Below are 24,571 nucleotides of genomic sequence, written 5' to 3' on the forward strand. Positions count from 1 at the left end.
CATTCCCCAATTGATGGGCATCCCTTCAATTTCCAATTCTCTTCCATGGTAAGAAACCATCTATCAATATTTTGTTTTTTACATTTAGATCCTTTTCTTTTGATTTCTTTGGTATTGTTGGGTCAAAGATTATTCACAGTTTTATCCTTTATAGTTTTATATTTTGTTTTATATTTTATAGCCCTTTGGATAGTTTTAGTTTTTCTCCAGAATGATTGGGCCAGTTCAGAGCTCCACAGATAGAGCAGTATTAAGTGGACAGTATACATTAAGGGTGATACAAGATATTATTGACTTAGGACTGTGTGCTTGCAGACAGATTTAATCTTCAGGATGTCTAAGGAGAACTGAGATGTATCAAATAAAGTGAGCAGTGACAGTGTGATGAAAAGGGCAGTATAACTGGAGTCGGATCATTCAGGTTAATATCCCCGCTCTGCCACCTGTGTGATCTTAGAAAAATCCCTTATCCTATATGGGTCTCAATGTCCTTATTTGTAAAAGGAGAGGTTGGGCTTAAATGATTTATAGACTTTCTTCTAACTCTGTGATTGAGGATAGGTAATAGGATCATAGGTATGAAGCCAGAAGGGACTACAGAGACAAGCTAATCCAACCCCTTCCTTTTACAAACAAGGACACTGGAGGCCTGCAGAGGTTAAGTGACAAAGCCAAGATTTGAATATTGCACATCCAGATGTTTTCTACTTGCACCATCCACTGTATGACTAAAAAGTATCCTTTTACAAGTGAATGTGACTGAGAGCTCACAATAAAGAAAGATGGATGGGTGATTAATGCAAGTCAGCATCTGGAAAACTGGGGAATGGACAGGACTGACTTCCATGACAAGGCTCATAGTGGCTGGTGAAATAATGCTACAAATGCTGAATGCCAATTTAGATCACAAAGCTTTCATCTATGTCCTTGTGGCCTTGACTTTGCAAAAGAAGTAAAGGTAGGGATTAGTCCTTTCCTATGAAACACAGAAAACTCCATTTAAAAGACAGAGGTGGATCCCTAATATACTCTGCTTATATGCTTCAGAGGTTAACATTAAGTGTTATTTAAGAATTTAAATTTTCAATTTAAACCTTTACATTTAAATTTAAGATGCAACTCAAGCATCATCTTCTCTGTGAAGCCTTTCCTGATCCCCTGAACTGCTAGTGTCCTCTGTCCTAAACTATTTTGCCTATATTAGTATGTATTCATTTTGTGTATCCATATTTTTGTTTGCATTTGTTTCCCTTATTAGAATATAAATTCCTTGTGGGATGTTTAGGGAGGACTATCACTTCTGATGTGAGGGTTTGGGGAGCCCTTTTTAAGGCTTCTCATCCACTTTTGCTATGCATCTCTCACCCGACTCTCACCAGTGGCTCCAAGAAGCTGTAGCCTGCATGTGTCCATATCCCAATAAAATTCTGATCAGAAGGATATACTAAATTGGATTGAGAGTAACTGACAAGCCTCAAATGCACCAATGAGTTAGGTGGATGTTTAACCCAAGCATGTGAAGACTTCTCCTGGCAGAGTGGATAGAAGAGAGTAATTTGTTTCAATGACCATGAAGGTGGCTGAAGCAGGTATTGTGGATCACTGTGGATCATTGAGGATGCCAGCCCAGGCTATCACCAGGCATCTGGACTTTTGTCTTGCCACTTGACTTTTATAACTCGGGAACAGAAAATGAAGCTGCAGACTTTGTATAATTCTGCTTCACTTAAATCCAGTTCACACGCAAATCAAGACATTTGATGTCAGCGATCCTCTTCCAATATACAAGATAACAATAGTGTTTCTTGCAAGTAGGGATTTCATTCTTTGTTCTTGCACCCTCAATACCTAGCACACTGCCAAGCACATGGTAGGCATTTAATAAATGCTTACTGATTAAGAATTAAGAAAAACTTTCACTCAAACCTTAAGTTTTAAAGGAAACTTTGGTTCACCTAAGCCGATTCCCTGTTGTCTACTGGTAGATTTTCCCTCAATCCCCAATGAGGACAGATGAGTTCCTTAAAATATCATGGTGATTTTTTTTGGATCATTTCTACTTCTGTAAAATACTGGTACCATCATCACTACCACAATGATGAAAACTTTCTAATTTTAACTTCATTAAACTCTCCCTTGCTTAAAAAATTCTTCATTTATATCTTGGTATATAGTGAGAGATGGAGAACAACTTTGTCTCCCTATCTCTTACCTTACCTCCTGTTACTTAGCAGAAGAAAAGAATAAACTTGAAAAGATCCTTTTTTTGTATTTTGGCAATCAAGAAAATTTCAAATAAAAGTTATTAGAGAGTTATGCAAAACCAGTCTGCTGGTGCTATTTTTTTATTTTAAAATGTTGAGACTTCCAAAGAAAAATGTACTCATTCCATAATTTGCTATTGAGTTATTAATGAAAAATGGAAGTCTTGGGATGATACTAACTAGCTCCCAGACTCCTGAGTGCTGCAATTCATTCTCTAAGTCTCCTTGTATGGAGGCTGACCAGCTTTTATGTACCTCTGTGCTATTCGCCCAAACATGCTATGAAATGCAGAGTCAGCTCACAGAGCTTTGGCATACAATAATAACACATTTTTATAGGAGTAACTTGTCAGGGCCAACAACAACATGTGATACATAAAACCAATAAACACACCAAGTATACAGATTCTGGCCTCATAATCAAGATAAAGCAATAAAATTGACAGCAGCCATCAAAACACTACCATTCTGACTTTGCACTGTGAATTTACTGTTGCTTAAAACAGAGCAGCTGTCATAAAATATTAGATTAGAGCAAAGTTATGGAGTTACAAATACATACCATTGGCTGGGTACTTGCATGGTAAATCAAATCAAAGCAAAGAATTAGAAACTTTTCCAAACTTGGAACATTTTGACACAAGCAACTTATTAAATCGCACACACACACACACACACACAAACACACGTATATTGTAGTTATATAGACACTATATGGTCTTTTAAAGTTTAATTTGGCAAAATGTGCTTCCACATATATAATATATATTATCATTATATATGCAGTAGTACATAATACATGTATGTGTTATATGTATACATATATGCTTTGATATACTATACTAGAGTTATACATATATATATTTATTGTGTGTATCTATACTTTGGTATATTATAGTTACATATAATACATGTATATTGCGTATAAACTTTTATACACTATGATATAGTTATATATGTATATTTTATATATTATAGTTATATATGTATATTACATATGTATATTTTATATATTGTAGTTTTATATACTACATTGCAGTTTGGATATTTAAACATATACTATTGTATGTGTATATTTTTTATACTATACTATAATTATATATTACAAATGAGTATTGTGTGTATGTATACTTTTATATGTTATAGAATATTATAATTATATATATATGTGTGTGTATATGTTGTATGTTTATATACATTTCCAAATTAAACTTAAAAAGAAGTTCTAAAAAGCTTTTATCTACATTAGTGGAGGGAAATAAATATATCAATGGAATTAGAGATACTATAAGTAAACATAAAATATTAAGCTGGATTGATAAGTGTTGGGTGTGTGGACAATGATTCTTTTTTCTAGTATTAACTTTAAGAAGTTCAAGGTATTCATGAAGAAGTTCATGAACCATGAACTCTTTAATATGCATATTCTCTCCATGGACTCTACAATCTCATTCTGTTAGATTTTTATTGATGCACTTCCATATATTCTCTAGAGTGAGAGATGAAGATTTTCCTCTTGGTGACCAGTTCATATTTCCATTCATGGCTTGCAATGGAGCATTTGGACTATTCATCTGCTATCACTTCTTTTTGACATATTGACAGAGGCACTTCTTTTTCCTCTCATACATTTCTCAGGTCAAATCTTGATACCACTTCTTATAGGTGGGTTTTTACTTAGCTTTCTCAAACTCACCATATATTTTCTGATGGCCTTTTGAGTTACATGCAATCTGGGTTTCTTTAAGATTGCAGTGTTTCAAGTTTCATAACTATATACTAACACCACAAAAGCAGTTGTTTGAAAAACATGTCTTTCCTTCTTGCTTGGTTTTGTTGCAAACATTGTTCAGTGAATAGAGTGCCAGGACTGGAGTTAGGAAGACTTAAATTAAAATTTCAGTAGGTCTCAGACACTTAATAGCTGTATGACCCTGAGCAAGTCATTAACCTTTTTGCCTCAGTTTTCTTAAAATGGAGATCTTAATAGTACCTTGTTTGCAGGATTTTTGTGACAACCAAATAAGATACTTGTAAAAAGTTCTAAGAACAGTGCCTGATGTATAGTAGATGCTAAATAAATACTTATTCCTATCCCTCCTTTTATAATATTTTATTAATAGGAGTATGTTGTCTTCCAATAAAAAGGTCAATAGCTATTTTCGGATTTATGTCAAAGACCATCAGTAGGACAGCTCCCCTTATGGATTTTGGAGAATCAAAGCAAAAAAAAAAAAAAAAACCAAAACAAAAAAACAGAACTAGGTATGTGACATCATGATCTTGAAGGTAATATTAATGCATATGCACAAATCTAGGATCAGACCTTACTCTTTGTCTCTAAGGAATATTTTCTGTAAATGTATGCATCCTGGTTGTGTTTCTTTACAAATTCAATCTAGTCTTCTTTCCCCTCACTCTTTCAATTCTGGGCCTGGACTTATTGTCCAGTTGTAGAGCTAGTCTCAGATTTGTTTACTTGTATATAAATTCAATCCTTTGGCCATTTTTTTATAGTCTGGGATTTAAGAATTTTCATGCATTTTGTTTTTCTTGTATGGATTTCAAATTCAGTATCTTTTGAATGACCATGAACTTTACCAAAAAAGTTCTGCAGCTTTCTAAGGAATGGTTCAGCCAACACAATGTCATATACCAATAGGAGCATCTGGAACCCTCACTATCTCTTGGAAATCTCCCAGAAAATTCCCCAGGACCTTGTCCATACCAATTACATTTAGTGTGTATCTCTCTATTGTATCTTCACTTAACTTTGTCAGAATGTCACTGGTCAGTTCTAAACTACAATTTAAATCCATGCCAACTTGAAATCTTAGCCCAAGGGCAGCAAAACAAGTTAGTAATACTCATTTGGTTTTCTTCATAGGGATTTGCCCAGAACTAGTACAAGAAAATCATCTTTATACGGAACTGGAGGAGAGGGGTCAAGTAAAAAAAAAATTACATTAAAAAAGTACAGTTCTTTATGACCATATTTTGAGTTTTTCTTGCAAATTCCTTGGAGTGGTTTGCCAATTCCTTCTCTAGTTCATTTTACATATGAGGAAACTGAGGCAAACAGGATTTAGTCACTTGGCTAGAGTCCCACAGCTAATAAATGTGTGAGACCGGATTTGAATTCAGGAAGATGAATCTTCCTGATCCCAGGACCAATGCTCTATGCACTAGGGCACCACCTAGCCACCCAACACAGTCACAACTACCTTTAATCTAACTACAAGATCGATTAAAACACAAAAGTATCTTGTGGCATATTAAAAACAAAGTCACAAGGACTACTTGGATTTGGACTTCTGTCCCATTTCCAGCTTTGGCTCCCACTTAGGCTCTGGGAAATCAAGTGGGATATGTGTAGACATTTGATGGAACTGGCTCTATAGGTCAAGAGTTCTTGATCTGGAACCATCAACTTAAAAGAATAGATAATTCAATTTCAATATAATCAGCTTTCCTTGTGATTCTGAGTATTTTATTTTTAAACATTTTAAAGCATTATTTAAAAGAAGGTATTACTCAACTTCCCAAGGAGTCTATACCCCAATTTTTTTACAGAACTCCTGCTCTTCATATCAATTCCCAGTGGTCTGTATATTTTAGGGTTCATGGGATTTTATCCTGAGGTAAACAGGTGGATAGAAAGATAGATGCATAGACCACTAGGTGATGCAGTAAATGAAATGTTAGCTCTGGAGTCAGGAGAATCTGAGTTCAAAATGTTCTCAGATGTATACTAGCTATGTGACTCTGACTAAGTCACTTAACCCTGCTTATTTCAGTTTCTTGAGAAGGAAATGACAAACCACTTCAGTATTTTTGCCAAGAAAAACCCCAAAAGAGATCTAGAGGAGCTGGACACATCTGAATAACAACAAAGACAAGTGATCTACGGCCTTTTACAAATGTACTAATTTGGGGTAAGTAAACCTCAGTGTACTTTCAACATACCAGTGTGAATAAATCAGAAGAGGATAATTGGGGGTTGGTAGAATTCATTAGATGTTGGGGCCTGCATTCATGATTTTGTTAGTCATTCTAGGTATTTCTCTCTATATGTTCTTTCCCTCTTCCCTGTAGAAGTTGCACAGTTTAATGAGCTTCTGCTGTAAGAAACAAGGGAAAAAAGAAACAAGAGTGGTATGCCATTCCTGAAAATCTGTGAAGCTTCCCCAGCCCCCTTTGTGGCCATTGTCATCTATTATAGTTATTTTTGTATGTGTCATATTCCCCATTAGATTCTGAGCTATGAAAATGCCCGTCTTCTATAAGGTGCTCAGTATGTAATAAATAATTAATTTTTGTTGGAGCTTAAGGCATGCAAGAATTTATGGCAGGGTGGTCCTAGGAAGTCCAGATGAGAAGCTGTGTCATATAAGACACGAGGCTGTCACATACTATTAAATCAAGAAAAATGGTGGACAAGGCCAGAGGAGTCCATAAGTAGTGTATATCTAGAAAGGCAGGAGTCCAAATTAAAGGAATAACAGACAGGTACTACAGGTCTAGTTAGGCAGGCAAGGGCCATAACCCAGGAGGATAAGGCAGCAGGAATTTTTTTTTTAATTAAAAAACAGAATCAGAAACTGGAGAACAAAGGTGAAGGACCCAAACAAAAGGTCTGGACTACAAAGGTTTCCAAGTAACAAGCATGGAAAAATGAAGCTGAATATCAAGCTAAAAGGTTGCTGGGGGAAGGGTTCATTTTATGTTTCTTGGCTGGGGCCAAAATTCGCCTTTCAGAGTACAGGTGGGCTTGACTTCCCCATAAGTGCAGATATGGGATTCTAGGAAACACAGAAAACCTTTCTGCATCTATTGGCATCCATCTATAAAAGTAAAATTTTCTTTTCACCAATTTTTTTTTAAAGCTTTCCATGTGTATATTAACTATATCATTAATAAATTCCCAGGAAGAAAGGGCAGGAAAACCAGAGCTAAATTTCCAATTACTGCTCTCAGCTCTTTATCTTATCCAGGAGAGATATACTTCTATTGGATTAAATAGGCCTTTGTTATTGTCAACTCAGCATAAAAATAGTCATTGTTAATTTAGCAATTCAAGATTTGTAAAATGCTTTGCATATATTATTTCCTTTGATACTTCTCAACTCTGTGAGATAGAAGTGTGTATGTAGGGGTCCAAATTAAAGGAAAAATAGAGAGGGGCTAAAGGTTTATCTAGGCAGGCAAGAAGCACAACCCAACCAAGTGGACAAGACAGTAAGAACCGAAAAGAACAAAATGACATATGACAAAACTGAGGTGGGTCCTAGGGTCACACAGCTAGTAAAAGTTTGAGGCAAGATTCAAATTCTGGAATTCCTGATATCAAGTTTAAGTTCTATCTTTTGTATATCTAACTGCCAGCCAAAACAATACTGTGGCTCATCTCTAATAATAGCTAATAGCTAGTATTTGAATAGTATTTTAAGATTTGCAAAGTCCTTTATGTATATTGTCTCATTCTCATAGGAATCCTGAGGTGGAGGTTATTATCCCCATTTTGCAGATGATGAAATTAAGGTATTAAAAAGCCTAATCAACTTGCTCAGGATTCAGACTGTTTGTAGATAAGGCCAAATTTGAACTCTGTGGCACAGTGGATAGAGTGCATGATCTGCACTCTTCCTGAATTCAAATTTGGCCTCAGACACTTACTAGCAGATTGACTCTGGACAAGTCACTTAACCCTGCAAGCCTCAGTTTTCTCTTCTGTAAAATGGACTGAAGAAGGAAATGGCAAACCTCTCTAGTATCTTTGTCAAGAAAACCCCAAACAGGCATATGAGAAGTTGAATAACTTTCTGACTCCAGATCCAAAAATCTAACTTCTGTAGATGCCAGTTTCTTAAATTGTCATTTGAGACCCAATATGGGGACAAATTATGATTTGTTATTAGTAAATGTTTGATTTATATACTTATTTTATATATTTATATTCCCAGAATCATGTAAAATTTCTGGAGCAAAAAAAGGTGAGCGGAAAAAATCTAAGAGGACCTGCTCCAGACTGCTTAAATATTAATACCAAGAATGTTTTGTAATAACACAATCATCTCCAAGAGTAGTTTTTCTTTTTTTGCTGAAGCAATTGGGGTTAAGTAACTTGCCCAGAATCACACAGCTAGGAAGTGTTAAGTGTCTGAGATCAGATTTGAACTTAGGTCCTCCTGACTTCAGGGCTGGTGCTCTATCCACTGCACTAGCTGTCTCTAAAAGTATTTTCAAAATATAGAAACTTAAGGGGGAAATTCAGTTAAGCAACAGTTATTAAGTGCCTACTATATACTGGGCATTATATTGGGATAGAGTTTAAACAAGAAGGAAGAGAAGAAAGAAGGGAAAAGAAGAAAGATAATCTGTACTTTTAAAGTTTCAGCTTACATCCTGTCAAATTAAGTTGAACTTAAATTTGCTTTACTCTTAGAGTATTTGTAGCCCATGCATGAAGGACCTCTAAAGCTTTATTCCCTACTGCCATTAGGTATTGAGGTGATCCTGGGTCTTAGTATGAGCAAAAACAAGTTTTGTCAAAATGTACCAAGCTGGAAAGTTTTCTAGTATGGGCTTGTTGACCTGTCCTCCTAAGACTAGTCAGCACCTAATCCCAAGATGACCGGAGTCACTTTTTTGAAATACTCAAGAATTTAGGGGTAGTGTTAGAAGCCAGAATCATCTAATGTTATATCCCAAAAGTCACTGCTTAGAAGCCTTGGAGCTCTCAGGGTTGTGGGAATGTCTGTGAAACTTTATAAGTGAAGGATAAGGTTTAAAATTCAAAGGTAACTAACTAATGCAAAAGTCATAAATGAAAATTGTTCTTTATGGCATTTGGAGAGCTGAGCCACCAGTCTTCACTAAATCAATGAAAATCTCCAGTTCATTAGAACTAAGGGCCTGTTTTCCCCTAGCAAATGTTAGGGGACTGAGCTAGGGCTTCCTGCCAAGCAAGTTTGGGGAATATTGTCTTATGAGCCTGATTGGAGCTGCAATTTGGTCAACTGAGCAAGTGCTGGTTCTTTGCTCCTACCCAGCCTGCCTGGGAATGAACTTAGGAGACTGAATTAGTCAGGACAATGCCAAAACAGAAAGGGCCTCTGTATTTTTTCTTAATGTGGATCTTCTTCTCAGAATGTGGACCTGTTGTGATGTCTGTTACAATTACATAACCAAAAGGGGAGTCCCTCCATTCCACTTCTCCTCTCCCCAAGTAAAACCTTCAGCTCCAGAATTTAAGTCCCTTCAGAAACATAAAAAGAGACAAGTAATTAAAAAAAAAAGACAGAAATGGAATTCATGGAACTTTTTCCTTGGAGCCAAATAAATAAGAGTTTCCTATCTTCCCAGTGTTTTACCTATTGCCTCAAGATGTTTTTACAAGGCAGTAATATCTTGGAGAAAGGACAGGTGATTAACTCTGCTTTGGAAAGTACTTCTAAAGTCAGATTGAAATAATGACAAATGGAATATGTATAATGCTGAAGATGGACACAGATACCTGTGAAGAAAGCCTTAAAATAATGAATATGTAGTGGTCTTGTTTCCTGCCACCCTCATCCCTTACTCCATTTCCCACTCATGCATACTATTAGCAACCAAACTGATTATATTGGTTTGTGACTGGCATTGGCAAAGGTCAGAATTACCAACAAACATTTGTTAAGCACTCATTTATATGCCAGGCAGGAAGGAAATAATTTCTCAGGGAACATATTCTTGCAGGGAGAAAACATGTACACCAAAAAGCAAATATGAAAAATTCACAAAATGTTGAGGGGAGAAAAGAGGAACTAACAATGGGAGAATCAGGAATGACTTCTTAAATCTGCTAACACTTGAACTGGACTTTGAAGGATTCCAAGAAGCTTATGTGAAGAAGCCGGGGTACATTCCAGACACAGAGGGTAGCCTTTGCTAAGACAAAAAAGGAGGGAGATGAGATGTTTGGGGAATGGTAAGTAGAAAAAACTTGGCTTGAACACACGCAGAGTTAAATTGTATTCAATTATTCAGAATTATTCAGAAATGATCACATGTCCCTTGGGAAGACCAAGGTCATTCACCATGTTCTGTCTCATCAAAAATCTTCTTGACTTTCATCTTGCCCCTGGACTTGATGACTCTGAAGGAGAAAGTAAGACTAAAGACTCTTACCTCTGCTTCACTTAAATCCAACTCATGCGTAAGTCAAGACATCACCAGTGACATCACTGGTCTTCTTCAGAAAAAAGAAGGAAGAATAGTAACAATGACAAATGCCAGTCTTTTCCTTTTATCTTTATTTATCTTTATTTCATCTAGGACAACCTCTCTTCCCCAGGATACAAATGTAGATAGATATAGGTATTTATATCTATTTATTTATCTATTCATCCACTTATCTATCTATCTCTCTAAATATTAAAATCTCTCAGGTTTTTGATTTTTGCCCAATTAGTCACCTTGTTAAAAACTTTTCCTATCTCTCTTTGCCTCTACTCTTTCTATTGACTTTAATCAAGGTCAAGAACCCCAAAAAGGTTTTTAGTCCTCCTGGGTTATGCAAAATCAATGTCATCAATTTCAATGCAAAATTAAATAAGAGGGGGAGATAGGTTCTTCTCCAAAGCCTTGCCCAAAGTGCCCAAAGATCCTCCTTACCATCCCTCTCTTAGTCCCTCTTTCTATCTTCCTTTTGATTCTCAGTAAAGTAAGAATTCTTTCCCTCCAGTACTAATGATAAAAAAAAACCCCAACAACTTTCAATCAATTATGTTGTTTTTATTATTTTTCCTTTATTTAGTAATTTTGATTAAAACAGTATTGGTTGGGGGCTATATTCACTGTAAATATCTTTCAACTTGAAAAAGGAACTCTACAATTCCTATTCCTTTAGGGATTGAACAGGTCTTGGTCAGATAATTTAAGAATCTAATAATAATTTTATTTTTATGGGAAGGAGTATTACCAGTGCTGAACATGGTCTATGATAACTATGCTAACTGGACTTGAAGAACTAGAACTTCAGGTGGGAGGATATGATCCTCTTTGGGTATGAAGTTATTAAAAGTACTATAGTCTGAATCTTAGTGCTCTGTGGGCATTTCATACCCTGTAGGATCATGTCCTTTTAAAGGTCTGAGGAGAATAGTGGAGCGTCCTGGACAAGTTTATATCTGAGACTTCTTTTTCATAGGATTATAGATTTAGAGCAAAGAGGGATCTCAGAGACAATCTAGTCTAATTCTTCAGTTTATTGATGATGAGATGGAAATCTGGAGAAGGAATATGATTTGCCCAATTAGAGTCATACAGGTCATAAGTGACAGAGCTGGCTTTTAAGGTCAGTTTCTGTGAATCCAGATCTTGTTTTCTTTCCATAATTCCAGAGTGACCTTTCTTTTTATTTAAAAAAAGCATTGAAGGTTGTGGTCTAGTTTTTGTGCTTGTGTGGAAAATGAATTGGAGAAGGGAGATATTGGAAGCAGGAAGACTTATTTTAATGTTTTCTCCACAGTTTAGCTTGAGAGGTGACTAGGAACTGAATTGGACATGATAGTGGTATGACTAAACAAAAGTGGGTGGATGCCAGAAATATTTAGGATGTAGAATCCACAATATTTAGCAACCATTAGATAGATATGTATGGTAGGTGAAAGAGAAGAGTAGAAGCAAACTCCTAGGTTATAAACCTTGGCTATCAGAAAAGTGATGATACACCTGACAAAAATAAAGAAACTAGGAAGAGAACATTTAGAAGAAGAAATGATGAATTTTGTTGGGAGCACATTATATTTGAAAAGTAATTGAGGCATTCAATTAGAGATATCCAGTAGGCTGTTAAAAATTTGGGATTGGAGATCAGAAGAAAAATAGCCACTGGATATGTAGACTGATTTTTACTGAAATGATCATTAAATTCATAGAAACTAATAAGATAATTAAAGAGGAGATAGTAGGGACAAAAAATACTGGGCAGAGCCCTAGAATATATTTATCAAATATGGAGGGAGGGACCTGGATGATAATTTAGCAAAGGAGAAGAACAAGTAGAAAGAGCCATGACCAAGAACTGTGTAAAAATCCAGGGAGAAGAGAATTTACAAGAGATGACCAACAAATCATTTTTTTTTTCTTCTTTTTTTTTAATTTACTTTTAACACACATTGTTTTATGAATCCTGTTGGGAGAGAAAATTCAGAGCAAAAGGGAAAAACCATGGGAGAGATTAAAAAAAAAAAACAAACAGAAAAAGAAGTGAATATAGTATGTGTTGATTTACATTCAGTCTCCTTAGTTCTTTTTCTGGATACAAATGACATTTTCTGTCCAAGTCTATTGGGATTGTTTTGAATCACTGAAATACTGAGAAGAACCGAGTCTTTCATAGTAGACCATCACACATTCCTGCTGTTAACTGTGTACAATACATTCCTGGTTCTGCTTATTTCACTCAACATCAGTTTGTGTAAATCTTTCCAAGCCTTTCTAAAATCAGCTTGTTCATCATTTTTTATAAAACATTAATATGCTATTACCTTCATATACCACAACCTTTTTTATCCATTCCCCAATTGATGGACATCTCATCATATTCCAATTCTTTGCTACCACAAAAAGAGCTGCTACAAATGTTTTTGCACATGTAGGTCCTTTTTCCTCCTTTATGATTCTCTTGGGATATAGACAGTTTTATAGCCCTTTGGGCATAGTTTCAAATTGCTCTCCAGAATGGTTGGATCATGTCATAATTTCATCAATAATACATTAGTATCCCAGTTTTCCCACATCCCCTCCAACATTTATCATTACCTTTTTCTATCATTTAAACCAATCTGAGAGGTATGAGATGGTAACTCAGAGTTGTAATTTGCATTAATTAATAGTGATTTAGAACATTTTTTTCATATAACTATAAATGGCTTTAATTTCATCATCTGAAAATTGTTCATATCTTTTGACCATTTATTAGTTGGGGAATGACTTGTATTCTTATAAATTTGATACAGTTCTTTATATATTTTAGAAATGAGACTTTTATCAGAAATACTAGCTGTAAATATTTTCCCTCAGCTTTGCACTTGCCTTTAATCTTGTTCCAGTTGGTTTTGTTTGAACAAAAACTTTTTAATTACATTAATTTAATATAATTTTTATTATTAAATATTTTTATTTAAATTAAATTATTAAAATTACTTTTTAATTTATTGTAATCTAAGCTGTCCATTTTACCTTTTTTGATGTTCTCTAGTTCTTCTTTCATCATAAATTCCTCCTTTTTCCAAAGATCTGATAGGTAAGTTATCCCTTATTCTCCTAATTTATTTACAGTATCATCCTTTACGCCCAAATCATGTATCTATTTTGACTTTATTTTGGTATGGGATGTGAGATGTAGGCCTATACTGAGTTTCTAATATATTTTTTTCCAGTTTTCCCAGCAATTTTTGTCAGATAATGAATTCTTATTCCAGAAGCTGTAGTTTGGGGATTTATCAAATACTGATTGCTATAGGCCTTGATTATTATATTGTGTATATTTAATCTCTTTCACTGATCCACCACTTTATTTCTTAGCCAGTACCAAATGGTTTTGATTTCTGCTGCTTTATAATATAATTTTAGATATGATATTGTTAAGCCACCATCCTTTGTATTTTTTTCCATTAATTCCCTTGATATTCTTTACCTTTTGTTCTTCCAGATGAAATGTTGTTATTATTTTAGTTCTATAAAATAATATTTTGGCATTTTGATTGATATAGCACTAAACAGTAGAACAATTAAGGCAGAATTATCATTTTTATTATATTAGCTCGGCCTAGTAATGAACAATTTATATTTTTCCAATTGTTTAAATATGAATTTATTTGTGTGAGGCATTTAGTAATTGTGTTCATATAGTTCTTGGGTTTCTCTTGTCAGGTAGACCCCCAAGCATTTTATTTTGTCTACAGTAATTTTAAGTGGAATTTCTCTTTCTATATCTTGCTGATGGGCTTTGTCAGTAATATATACAAATGCTGATGATTTGTGTGGTTTATTTTAAATCCTGCAACTTTGCTAATGCTCTAATTTTTTTTTCTTTTATCATGGAGGCCAAAAGGAGAAATTTGAAAGGATTTTTAACAGAAGAGGAACAAAGTAAGATCTTTGTTTTGGGGCATAGATGGTTTTAGCATCTGTGTGAAAGTTGGGTTAGTGACAGGAGAGAAGCAAAATATTACTGTGCTCCAGCTGAGTGATGATACAGTGTTGTAATCATAATGGGTCCTTGATAAATGTTTCTGGAATTGTTGAACTAGCTGATGGCTCTGGGAGAAGAGAGAAAGGAAGGGGCAGAAAAAATTCAGTGAACGTAAAACTGAGTGGAAATTGGATTTGAAGTTATAGAGGAGGAAAGATGAGTCTGAGAGTTGAAGCTTGGATGGAAGAGAGAGTGGTGAAGTTAGGAAGAGAGGCAGGTTTGGGTAGAGTGGTAGGAAGCTTCAGGAAGAGAGAAAGATGAGTTCAACTTTGAACACATGATGTGAGCCTTGCAGGTTAGCCTTGCTTAACAGGCAACTGGGAGGAGTTTAGGCCTAGATGCACATATTGGAGTCAATACATATCTGATAATGGAAATCTATGATTGTGGATGAAATCACTAAAGGGAGAGAAGAGAAAGAAAAGAAGGACAAGGACAGACCCCTGAAAGGGACATCACTCCTTAAGACCTTAGGCAGGGAAGAGGGGAGGAAGGGAAGAAGATGAAAAAGCAAAAAAAAAAAACAAAACAAAAAAGCAAAAACAGAGAGTGCTCTAAAAGATAAGAGGAAAATCAGGAGTTGGTGTCATGGAAGCTGAGGGAGGACAGAAATAGTAACTAGGAGGAGGAGAATAGTGGTCATAAGTGTCAAAAAACTGCACAGAAGTCAAGGAAGTGGAGATCTGAGAAAAGGTCACAGCATTGAATTTGTTGTTAGTCACCTTTGAGTAGATTCAATAGAGGAGTGGGATTATAAGTGGCTAGTGATATATTGACCTTGGTGGGGAGAGAGGTGTTCTGTCATTATTTTCTGTATGTTTTAAAGATTAAAAAATTATATCCTTGGATTCTATTAAATCTCTTTTCCTTGGGGAAGGATGGAAGGGTTGGGAGAGGAAGGGAAGATATCTGATAACACATCCATCTGAGCACCTGAATGTCAAGGGCAAAGCAAACAGTCTAACTGGGGAAAGATGCTCAGTGTTCACTGGGCTCAAGAAGACTGTTATCTCATCTCTATTAATAAAGAGTGAAGCTAAGTGAAATGAGGGAGTAGGGAAGGCATGAGTCTGAATAGGAGAAAGTTAGACTGGTGGGACATGCTGAATACAGACAAGGTTTAAGGATGGAGAATATGACAATCTTATCCAATGATCCCTGGTCATATGACCTTTAAGTGGGCAGGGATCCAGATGCCAATCTAATTTAATAGGTAGACAAAGAAAAGGACACAACTAGTTATTAAATTGGGCTAGCAATTTTGAATCTGACTCATGTCCACCAATGGGGCATAAAGAATGAGTCAACAGAAAGAGACAGAGATTGAAGTCATTGAAATCCCAGGAAGTGAAAGAAGTACTATAAGTTCACTAAGAAAGTCAGTTAAGGAGGTAAGGTCAATTCTTGTCCAAGGAATTAGAGTGACACTGGCCTCTTGGCTTTTCTATCAAAAAGACACTTCATGTCTTCTTGGCTCTGGATATTTTCTCTAGCTATCTCTCATGCCTGCGATGCTCTTTTTCCTCTGCTCTGCAGACTGTATTTCTTAACTTTCTTCAATCCTATCTTCTACAAGAAGTTTTTTTACAACTCCTCTTAATTTTAATGCCTTTCCACTTATTTGCTATTTATCCTATATATAGTTTGTGGTACCTATTTGTTGTCTCCTTCAGTAGATTGTGTTTCTTGAGGCTAAGGACTGCCTTTTGTCACCTTTTGTATTCCCAGTATTTAGCACAGTGTGCCTGGTACAAAATAGGTATTTACTGAATGTTCATTAATTGATAATTGAACAGCCAATCCAAATCTATCATATAGAAGACTTGAATTTGAGCCAACATATGATCCAGGCAGACCTAGGCTGGCTGATTCTTAAGATAAAACAGAAAATGAGTTCTAGTCAGAAAAGAAGGGAGGACCTTAAAAAAGTTGAATTCTATGCCTCCAGGACATTTTCAATAGGCTGAGATTTACTGTTAATATGAACTTGCTTCCTTTCCCCATTATTTTTGTATATTGTAATACTCCTTGCTATGTCCCTGTAGCGCTGAATAATAAAATAAAGCAAACAAAACAAAACAAAACCCAAAAACCTTTACAAGATGGAAGAGTAGTATTGTGTACTATTTACTGTAGGGAGAGAAAGAGAGATGGCGGGGAGTGAGGAGGGGGAGGAAACCGAGTACTTTTTTGCACCCAAGTCATGAAGAGTCTAGGTTCAAAGAGAAGTGGAAGCAATAAGAAACCAGTAGAGGGAAGCAAAGAACCATGTCCTGAGTCTTGTTCGTAGAAGCATGGAAGCAAGATGGCAGCCAGCCAGTAGCACTCCATTCTCCCACTAGTGTTTATCTGGCTCATCTCATCACCAGCACCCTTGGGCTTAGAATTGTGAGTTCCCCTTGTGGTTTATAGCACAGGAGCCTACTACCACCAAAGAAAAAAGAAAAAGGAAAAAAAAAAGCATTTAATCCTCATTGGACTCAGGAGACAGGCTAAAAACAAAAGGTTGCTTAGAGGAAACAGGAAGTGGTCAAGGTCAGCAGCATCCTTTGCTGGAAACCTTCAGACCTAAATGTTTTCATATTTTCTAATTATATAGCGTCGGATCAAGAGAATGAGGAAAATAATGCCCATCAAAAAAAATAGCACCAGAAAAAAAATTCCCACAGTTGAAAAGGCACAGGAGAGAGTTACATTGGTTAGCTTTACCCCATTTAGAGCAGGGGGATCCCCACATGTGGTCTCTTCAGGGTCAGAAATTTTATGCAGATTTTCCTTGTACCAATTCAGAAAGTGGATATTGGAGCAACTACAGTCTAGGGGGTTATGACTTAAAATAATGATTCTTTGTTGGGAAAAGACAGGTAGAAGACTAGATGGAATGATACGTATATTGTTGGCTGCCAGATTGAGGTAAGTTTCCTTGAGATCACTAAAGGCATCCAAACCTGAGCCGGTCAAGTTGTTGTGCTGCAGGTCCAAGTACCTGAGTTTGCCGAGGTTCCCAAAAGCCTGGTGTTCCAGGGCTGTTAGGCCACAGGATGACAGAATGAGGACCTGTAAGTTGTCCACAGGATGGAGCAGATTGTCCTTTGTGAGGATCCCAGAGTGAAAGAGATTCCCACCCAGGTCTAGATGCCGAAGGCTTTGAAGACCTTCCAGAAGCTGAGGATTTCTGGTATCAACAAGGCAATTAGAGAGATTCAGGACCTGAAGGACATGGAGATTTTGGAAAGGACTTGGGGAAGCATGAGTATGAAGATGTGTAGAAGCGAAATCCAACAGTTCCAATTGAGGGCATTCTCTGAAAGCCTCACTCTGTAAAGTTTGTGGCTCATTATAACTCAAGTTTAGATGCTGTAAATGAGATAGGTTTCTCAATTGAACATTACAGCAGATATCTGAGGCAACTTTGCTGTTGCTTAAATCTAGGTGCAGGAGGTTTTTTAGTTTTTCTAAGCAGCCTGTGCCAAAGTCTAGCTTGTGTATGTTGCCTTTAACATAAAGATGAGTCAGGGAAGGGAAACTGGCGGCACTGATTTGGCACAAATTGTCAAATAAGTTTTGATTCAACACTAATTTCTTAAGCTGATTCATCCCCTCAATGCCAGAGGGTAAACTATTCCAGTGAGTTTGAGTCAAATCCAGCTCTTGAAGTCTGGTGAAGCATTGAAAGATGGTATTTGACATCAAGAAATGGTGGGACTGTAGATTGAGGGCTTCCACAGACATATTACACAGCCCCTCCAGCATGTCTGAGCTTATTTGTAGATTTTTTATATCTTGAAAGGACCCAAGCCAAAGAGTCTGAGTGGTAGAATTCTGTAGTCCCTTTAATACAATAGAAATATCAAAGATCCCTCCAAAGTTTAAGTTCTGGAAGGCAGTAGAATGGAATGCCCCATTCTCAATGTCCAGAATGTTATTGCCCTTTAAGTTAAGGCTTAAGTTGGATGCCTGGCTCAAGGATATTATATCTTTCTTAGTGATATGATGTATGGCATTCCATTCAAAGTCCAGGACTTTCAGGTTATGGGCAGGAAATGTGGAGGGAAGTTGGATGGAAGAAAGGTGATTACTACCAAGATGCAGAGTTTCTAAGTTTCCCAAATTTTGCATTGGAATAAATGTAACACTGGTCATTCCTGTTTGGGTTAGGGTGAGATGCTTCAGGGCTCTAGGACCCTCAAAAGCTGTATCTGCCACAAATATCAGGGGATTTCCAGTCAGTATAATGGTGCTCAAGTCTTCGTTGTTTTCAAAAGCATCTTCATGTACCCAGTTAATTTCACACCTTAAAAAGATGGAGATGGGGGACAGAACAATCAGTTAGAAATAAATAAATAAATAAATGGGTAGAGATACACAGACAGATAGACAGAGATAGACAGATTGATAGAAATAGTTAGACTAAGATAGATAGCTAGATAAACAGGCAGACAGGCAGGTAGACAGATTGATGACATAGATAGAGGTAGACAGACTGACAGAGACAGATTGACAGACAGACAGGAAGGCAGACAGCTGGATATACAGATAAATAGACTGATAGGTAGATATTCATACAGAGATAGACTGACAGATCAATAGATAGATAAATAGCAGATAGGCAGAAAGGCAGATAGATAGACAAATAGATAAACTGACAGACAGAGATAGACAGATAGATTGACAGACAGACATAGAAAGGAAAATAGAAATAGACAGAGAAAGATAGACAAAACAGAGATAGATGTATAGATAGATGATAGATAGATAGATAGATAGATGGATAGATACTTAGGCAGAGATAATAGGACCACAGATCTAGAGCAGGTAAGAATCTTAGAGATCATTTAGTACAATCTTCTCATTTTACAAATGAGGAAATTGAGGCTCAGAGACATTAAATAACTTGCTCAATATCACATAGAGAAGTGGCAGAGATGAAAAACTCAAGTCCCAAATTCAACATTTTCACTCTATCATGTTCCTAGACTAAAACAGTCCCTTACGTATACACTCAAATATTTCCCTACATACATACCCACATACATACTATTTCTCCAAGTCCCACTTAGGGGACTTGCCTTGTTCCCCACACAGGTACTGCCCTTCTGGATATTCCAAGTGGGAATTCTTCTCAAATGCCCTACCCTTCTATAACCTGTATCTGCTGGAAGGTTTTTGTTTACTGTCTAGAAGAGAGAAAATTCCATCTCTATATAGATTAAAAAAAAAAACCAACTCTTCAGAAGATTCATCAAGGCTGATGACTGATGCTAGGAGATTGCTGGAGCATCAAGACATTTGGTGATGCTTTTACCTTTAAAACAATGCTTAAAAGCAAGCTTAAAATTCAATGAACCAGAGAGACAACTCCAAAAGTGATACACTATACCTAGGATAAAAAAAAGGTCTAAAAGTCCAAAGGGAAATAACCAGCCACATGTAGGTAAAAATAAGCCTTTTGTGGCTGATAATAATAATAACTGGAATTTACATTGCCCTTTAAAATTTGAAAATGGTTTTATTGGCATTTTCTCGCTGAAGCTTCACAACAACCCAGTGAGCTAAGTGTATTATCATTATTATTCTCATTTTACAGATGAGAACACTGAGGTTTGGGGATTTACCCATGGTCACATAGCTAGTTAGTGCTAGAAGTAGAATTTAATTCCTCTAGTTTTAGCACTGAAAACCCTAGGCCACATAGTCTTTCTACAGAGACCCACTTGCAAATAGATGGGTCAGTTCTACCCCCAAAGCAAAGGAATATTACCTGCTATTAAAAAAGAAAAGAAATATCAACCTCTTAGGCAAATGCTATTAGATTTATAATTCTTTTGTGTTTGCACTACTAATAGATTTTTTCCAAATATGGTGATATTTTTATTGAAATGCCAAAGTACTATCTTCTTTTAGATTTTATTATTTTACTTATTGTACTTATCAAGATACTCCCATCTCTTGACTCCAGGTCATTTTCTATGGCTGTCCTCCAAGCCTAGAATTCTATTCCTCCTTGTCTCTGCTTCCTAGTTTCCCAGATTTCCAGAAAGCCCCAACTAATACCCCATCTTTTTCATTATAGCTTTTTATTGACAGAACATATGCATGGGTAATTTTTCAACATTGTCCCTTGCAATCATTTCTGTTCTGACTTTTCCCTTCCTTCCCTCCACCCCCTCCCCTAGATGGCAGGCAGTCTCATACATGTTAAAGTGTATCTTAAATACAATATATGTGTGTATATTTATACAGTTCTCTTGTTGCACAAGAGAAATTGGAAAATCCCACCTTTTATAGGAAGCCTTTCCCAACCCTTTTTTTATTTTAGTGTCTTCCCTTTTTGAGTATTTCCAATTTATGAATACATGCAATATGTCTGTACATAGCTGTTTGTATATTGTCTCACCCACTGATTTTAAGCTCCTGTCTTTTGCCTTTCTTTGTATCCCCAGCTTTTAGTACTGCTTCATAAATGTTTGTTGACTGATTATCATTCTTAGAGTTACCATTCCCATTACTCATATGTATGATAAGCAGAATAAGCAAAACAATGAAACTCAGTGGAATCACTTACCCTCTCTAATCCCTATGTTTTCATCTATAAAATGCAATATTCTACTTGCTTTATAGGACTATTATGAGGAGAAAGCATCCTGCTATTATGTCAAATGCCTTGTACACCATAAGGGACATAGAAATATGAGTTGTTGATAATATTGTCATGCAAATTCCATGGATTTAGGAAAAACTATAGGAAATTTAAAGCAAATTTCAAGAGTAATCCTAAAGAGTAGTTTTCTAAGTCAAAATGTGACCTGCAGGGATCCTTATATATGGATTTGTGGATACTATTTCTATATGAGTTCCATACCACAGGTCTCTATATCTCCTTCTCTGGCCTTTTTTTCTCCACCATGCTTCAAACTGTTATAGACTTTTCCTAAAGCAAGAAAGTGGCAAAAAAGTACCTTCTAGAATTAAAATGACCAAGTTTAACCCTGGAAAAGAACTGAAAAAAATATATTTCTTCATTACAGAGGTAGGGAACTCTGGGTATAAAATATGATATATGCTATCAGATGTGATTGATGTATTACTTAGTGTTGCAAAGCTGTGTTTCTTTCTCCTTTTAAAATATTTGTTATAAGGGATAGATAGGAAATGGGGCAGGGAAGTTTGTGGTGTGTATCTCTCTGTGTATATACAGATACACATATCCATAAAGGTGATACAAAAATAAAAGATTTCTTAATTTCTTTTCAAAAGCAATGGTTCTCTGAAAGTGTTTCAGCACAAAGCTGTTTTATTATGGATGCTGTTGTGGAAGGCAATCTTTCATTCCGGTCAGGTGTTAGCATACCAGTAAAAACATGTGCATTTCTGTTTTTTTTTATTTTTATTTTTTAAGATGAGAGGATTGTTCTACATGACTTTTAAAGTCTCTTTCAGATTTAAATCTATGATTCTATGATCAAATTAGTTGATACGAACACTGCTTTGAAAATTATAAAGTCACATGGGAAGTGAGTCTTTCTTGTGTACTTTTCCTTATACAGGTTCTCAGGAGCAAAAGTTCTATCATGAGTCAGGATAAAATTTAATAGGATCAGGAGGAGACAAAGTCACCAAATGGTGATTTTAAATAGTATTGTCAGAATAAAATAGAAATGGATCATTGCTGGGTGCATATTGTCTTAAAAAACCACTAAGTTTTCTGCATTGTATTTTTATTTATTTTGTTAAACATTTCCAATAACTTTTTAGTATTGTTCAGGCACAGTCTAGAGTGGGCTGAGCTTGACATTTCTGTTGGATCTGAGATGAATAGACAATCATCACCATTTTTTCTGGATATCTCTTCCTTTCCCCTCTGCTTCGTATACTTTTACCTTTGCAATAGTATGCATCACGGTATCCTTTGTTTTATATAACCTGATTCCATCTAATTAACGTGAGAAATGGATAGGCATTTGGTTTCCACAGTTATGAAAATTAAATTGGAGAAATGAAACTTAAATTAGAAAACTGAAACCCACAAGGATATCAAGGAATAATCAAGGGTGGCTTTTATTTCTCCCCACTCCCCTCCAATGTAAGCTCCTTGGGATCAGGGACTGGCTATGTAATGAGGGGTGGAGATTCATGTCCTTCTGTAATATCCAATTCATGGAATCAGAGGAGGGACCTGTGCTTCAGGATATAAAATAAAATGCTGCCTTTGGAGTTTCAAAGGTGTGTCTACTCACCTAGGTACTCATTCTTTCAAAGAATATAAAATAAAATTTTCTCCAGATTCATCAGTGAATCAGTAGAGTTCTTGGTAAGCCATTTTGTTTCTTACACTAATAATAAAATACCTCACATTTATATAATGCATTAAGGTTTCAAATACTGTTTGTGTATATGTGTAAAATTTTATTTGAATCTCAAATAACAGTCCTTTGAAGCAGCTGATATTATTTATTTTACAGATGCAGAAAACTGAAATTGAGAGAGGATAAACATTTATTAAACTTCTGAGGCAGAATTTGAACTCAATCCTTACTGACTTTAAGTCTAACAATCTATCCACTACAGCGCCTAAAATGTAGGAGCCTGCTAAGGGATGTTTTTCTCCTACTCACACCTCCTAAGCGATCCTCACCTGTGGGTACCAGATATAGAACATAGTTTTTTTTTTTCCCCCCCATACTATGATTTCATCTGTGTGGAAACTGAGATGGACTAGATAGTCTCTCCATTGATGAATATAAGTCAATAATTTGATAATCTGATAATCAAAGATAGATGGTGCAATAGATAGATTGCCAGGTCTGGAGTCTTCCTGGCAAATCCATCCTCTTTGTGAGTGCAAATCCATCCTCAGACATTCACTAGTTGTGTGATCCTAAGAAAGTTACTTAACTTTGTCTCATTTTCCTTATCTATCAAATAAGCATAAGAAGGAAACCACTACAGTATCTGACTCCAGTGCAGGTTGTTTAGCTGCTTTTCCATATTGCCTCTCAAGGCATATAATTGCTTCATGAAAACACTGCGGTCACTGAAATTTACTATTTACCTGGTTAAATCTAAGTAGACCAAGTCTCTGAGCCTGCCGAAGGTTGAATTTTGGAGATCAGGGAGAAAGTTAAAACTGAATTCAAGAAATTTTGTTGTGGCTGGAAGACTTTCAGGAATCTCCTCAAGTCCTAGGCTTTCACAGTTGTAGGTTAGGTTGACTGTAACCTGTTGAAAGGAACAAAAGATCTCAATGCTTAAATCAGAGGAGCCAAATAGGACATTTTCCCATTTAGGAGGATGAGAAAGGCCATTTACATTCAGCTCAGGCTACATTGGAGATTTAGTGACAAATCATAGGAACACAGATTTGGAGGAGAAAGGGAATTCAGTAGCCATGAACCTCAATCCTTTCATTTTACAGATGAGAACACTGAGACTGAACCATTCCCTTATTATGTGAATCATATGCTTAAATCCCAGATATAACACAAATACAACAGCTTTGTAAACTTATGCATGTACTTTAAGCATTGCTAATGTACATATCTGTGCCAGCACAGGTGTTTTATGATGGTACATATTGTACTAATGCTTCTGAACCTTGGAGATCTCATCCCTCTGACCATCATGTCTAATTAATTGCCAACTCCCTTAAATATATTCCCCTCTTGCCACTAGGATGCTAATACTCTAGTTCAGGCCTTTATCATATCCGACATAGGCTTTTACAATCAGCTCCTGATTTATCTCCCTTGTAGTCCAATCTCTCCTCTCTGCAGTCTCTCCTCTACAAGGCTATTCCTAAAGCTTAGATCTAATCATTTCAGGCTCCCACTAAAAAGAAAAATTTCAGTGGCTCCCACTACCTCTATAAAATACAAATAAGTACAAAATAAATAACATAATACTTAAAATGGACTAAATGTAAACTCTGTTGATATTTAAAATGCTTTACAATCTAGCTTCTAGACATCTAGTTAATGTGGTGAATTTAGAATGCTGGGCCTGGAGTCAAAACAACTCATTTTCCTGAATTTAAATTTGGGATCAGAATTTGCTAGCTGTGTGA

General features: G+C 36.1%; 1 protein-coding gene across 1 annotated transcript in view; it reads right to left on the reverse strand.

Annotated features, from left to right (window-relative positions):
- Nucleotides 1–11,739: 11,739 nt before the first annotated feature.
- CD180 (CD180 molecule) overlaps nt 11,740–24,571 on the reverse strand; it is a 34,771-nt gene continuing 21,939 nt past the window's right edge. The window contains exons 2-3 of the mRNA XM_051991584.1: nt 23,561–23,727; nt 11,740–18,802 (exon numbers count right to left, since the gene is read on the reverse strand). Of these exons, the coding sequence (XP_051847544.1) occupies nt 17,077–18,802; nt 23,561–23,727 (1,893 nt within the window). The 3' untranslated portion in view covers nt 11,740–17,076. The remainder of the gene's footprint in view (nt 18,803–23,560; nt 23,728–24,571) is intronic.

The sequence above is a fragment of the Antechinus flavipes genome, chromosome 1 (assembly GCF_016432865.1).
Source record: "Antechinus flavipes isolate AdamAnt ecotype Samford, QLD, Australia chromosome 1, AdamAnt_v2, whole genome shotgun sequence".
Taxonomy (NCBI): Eukaryota; Metazoa; Chordata; class Mammalia; order Dasyuromorphia; family Dasyuridae; genus Antechinus; species Antechinus flavipes.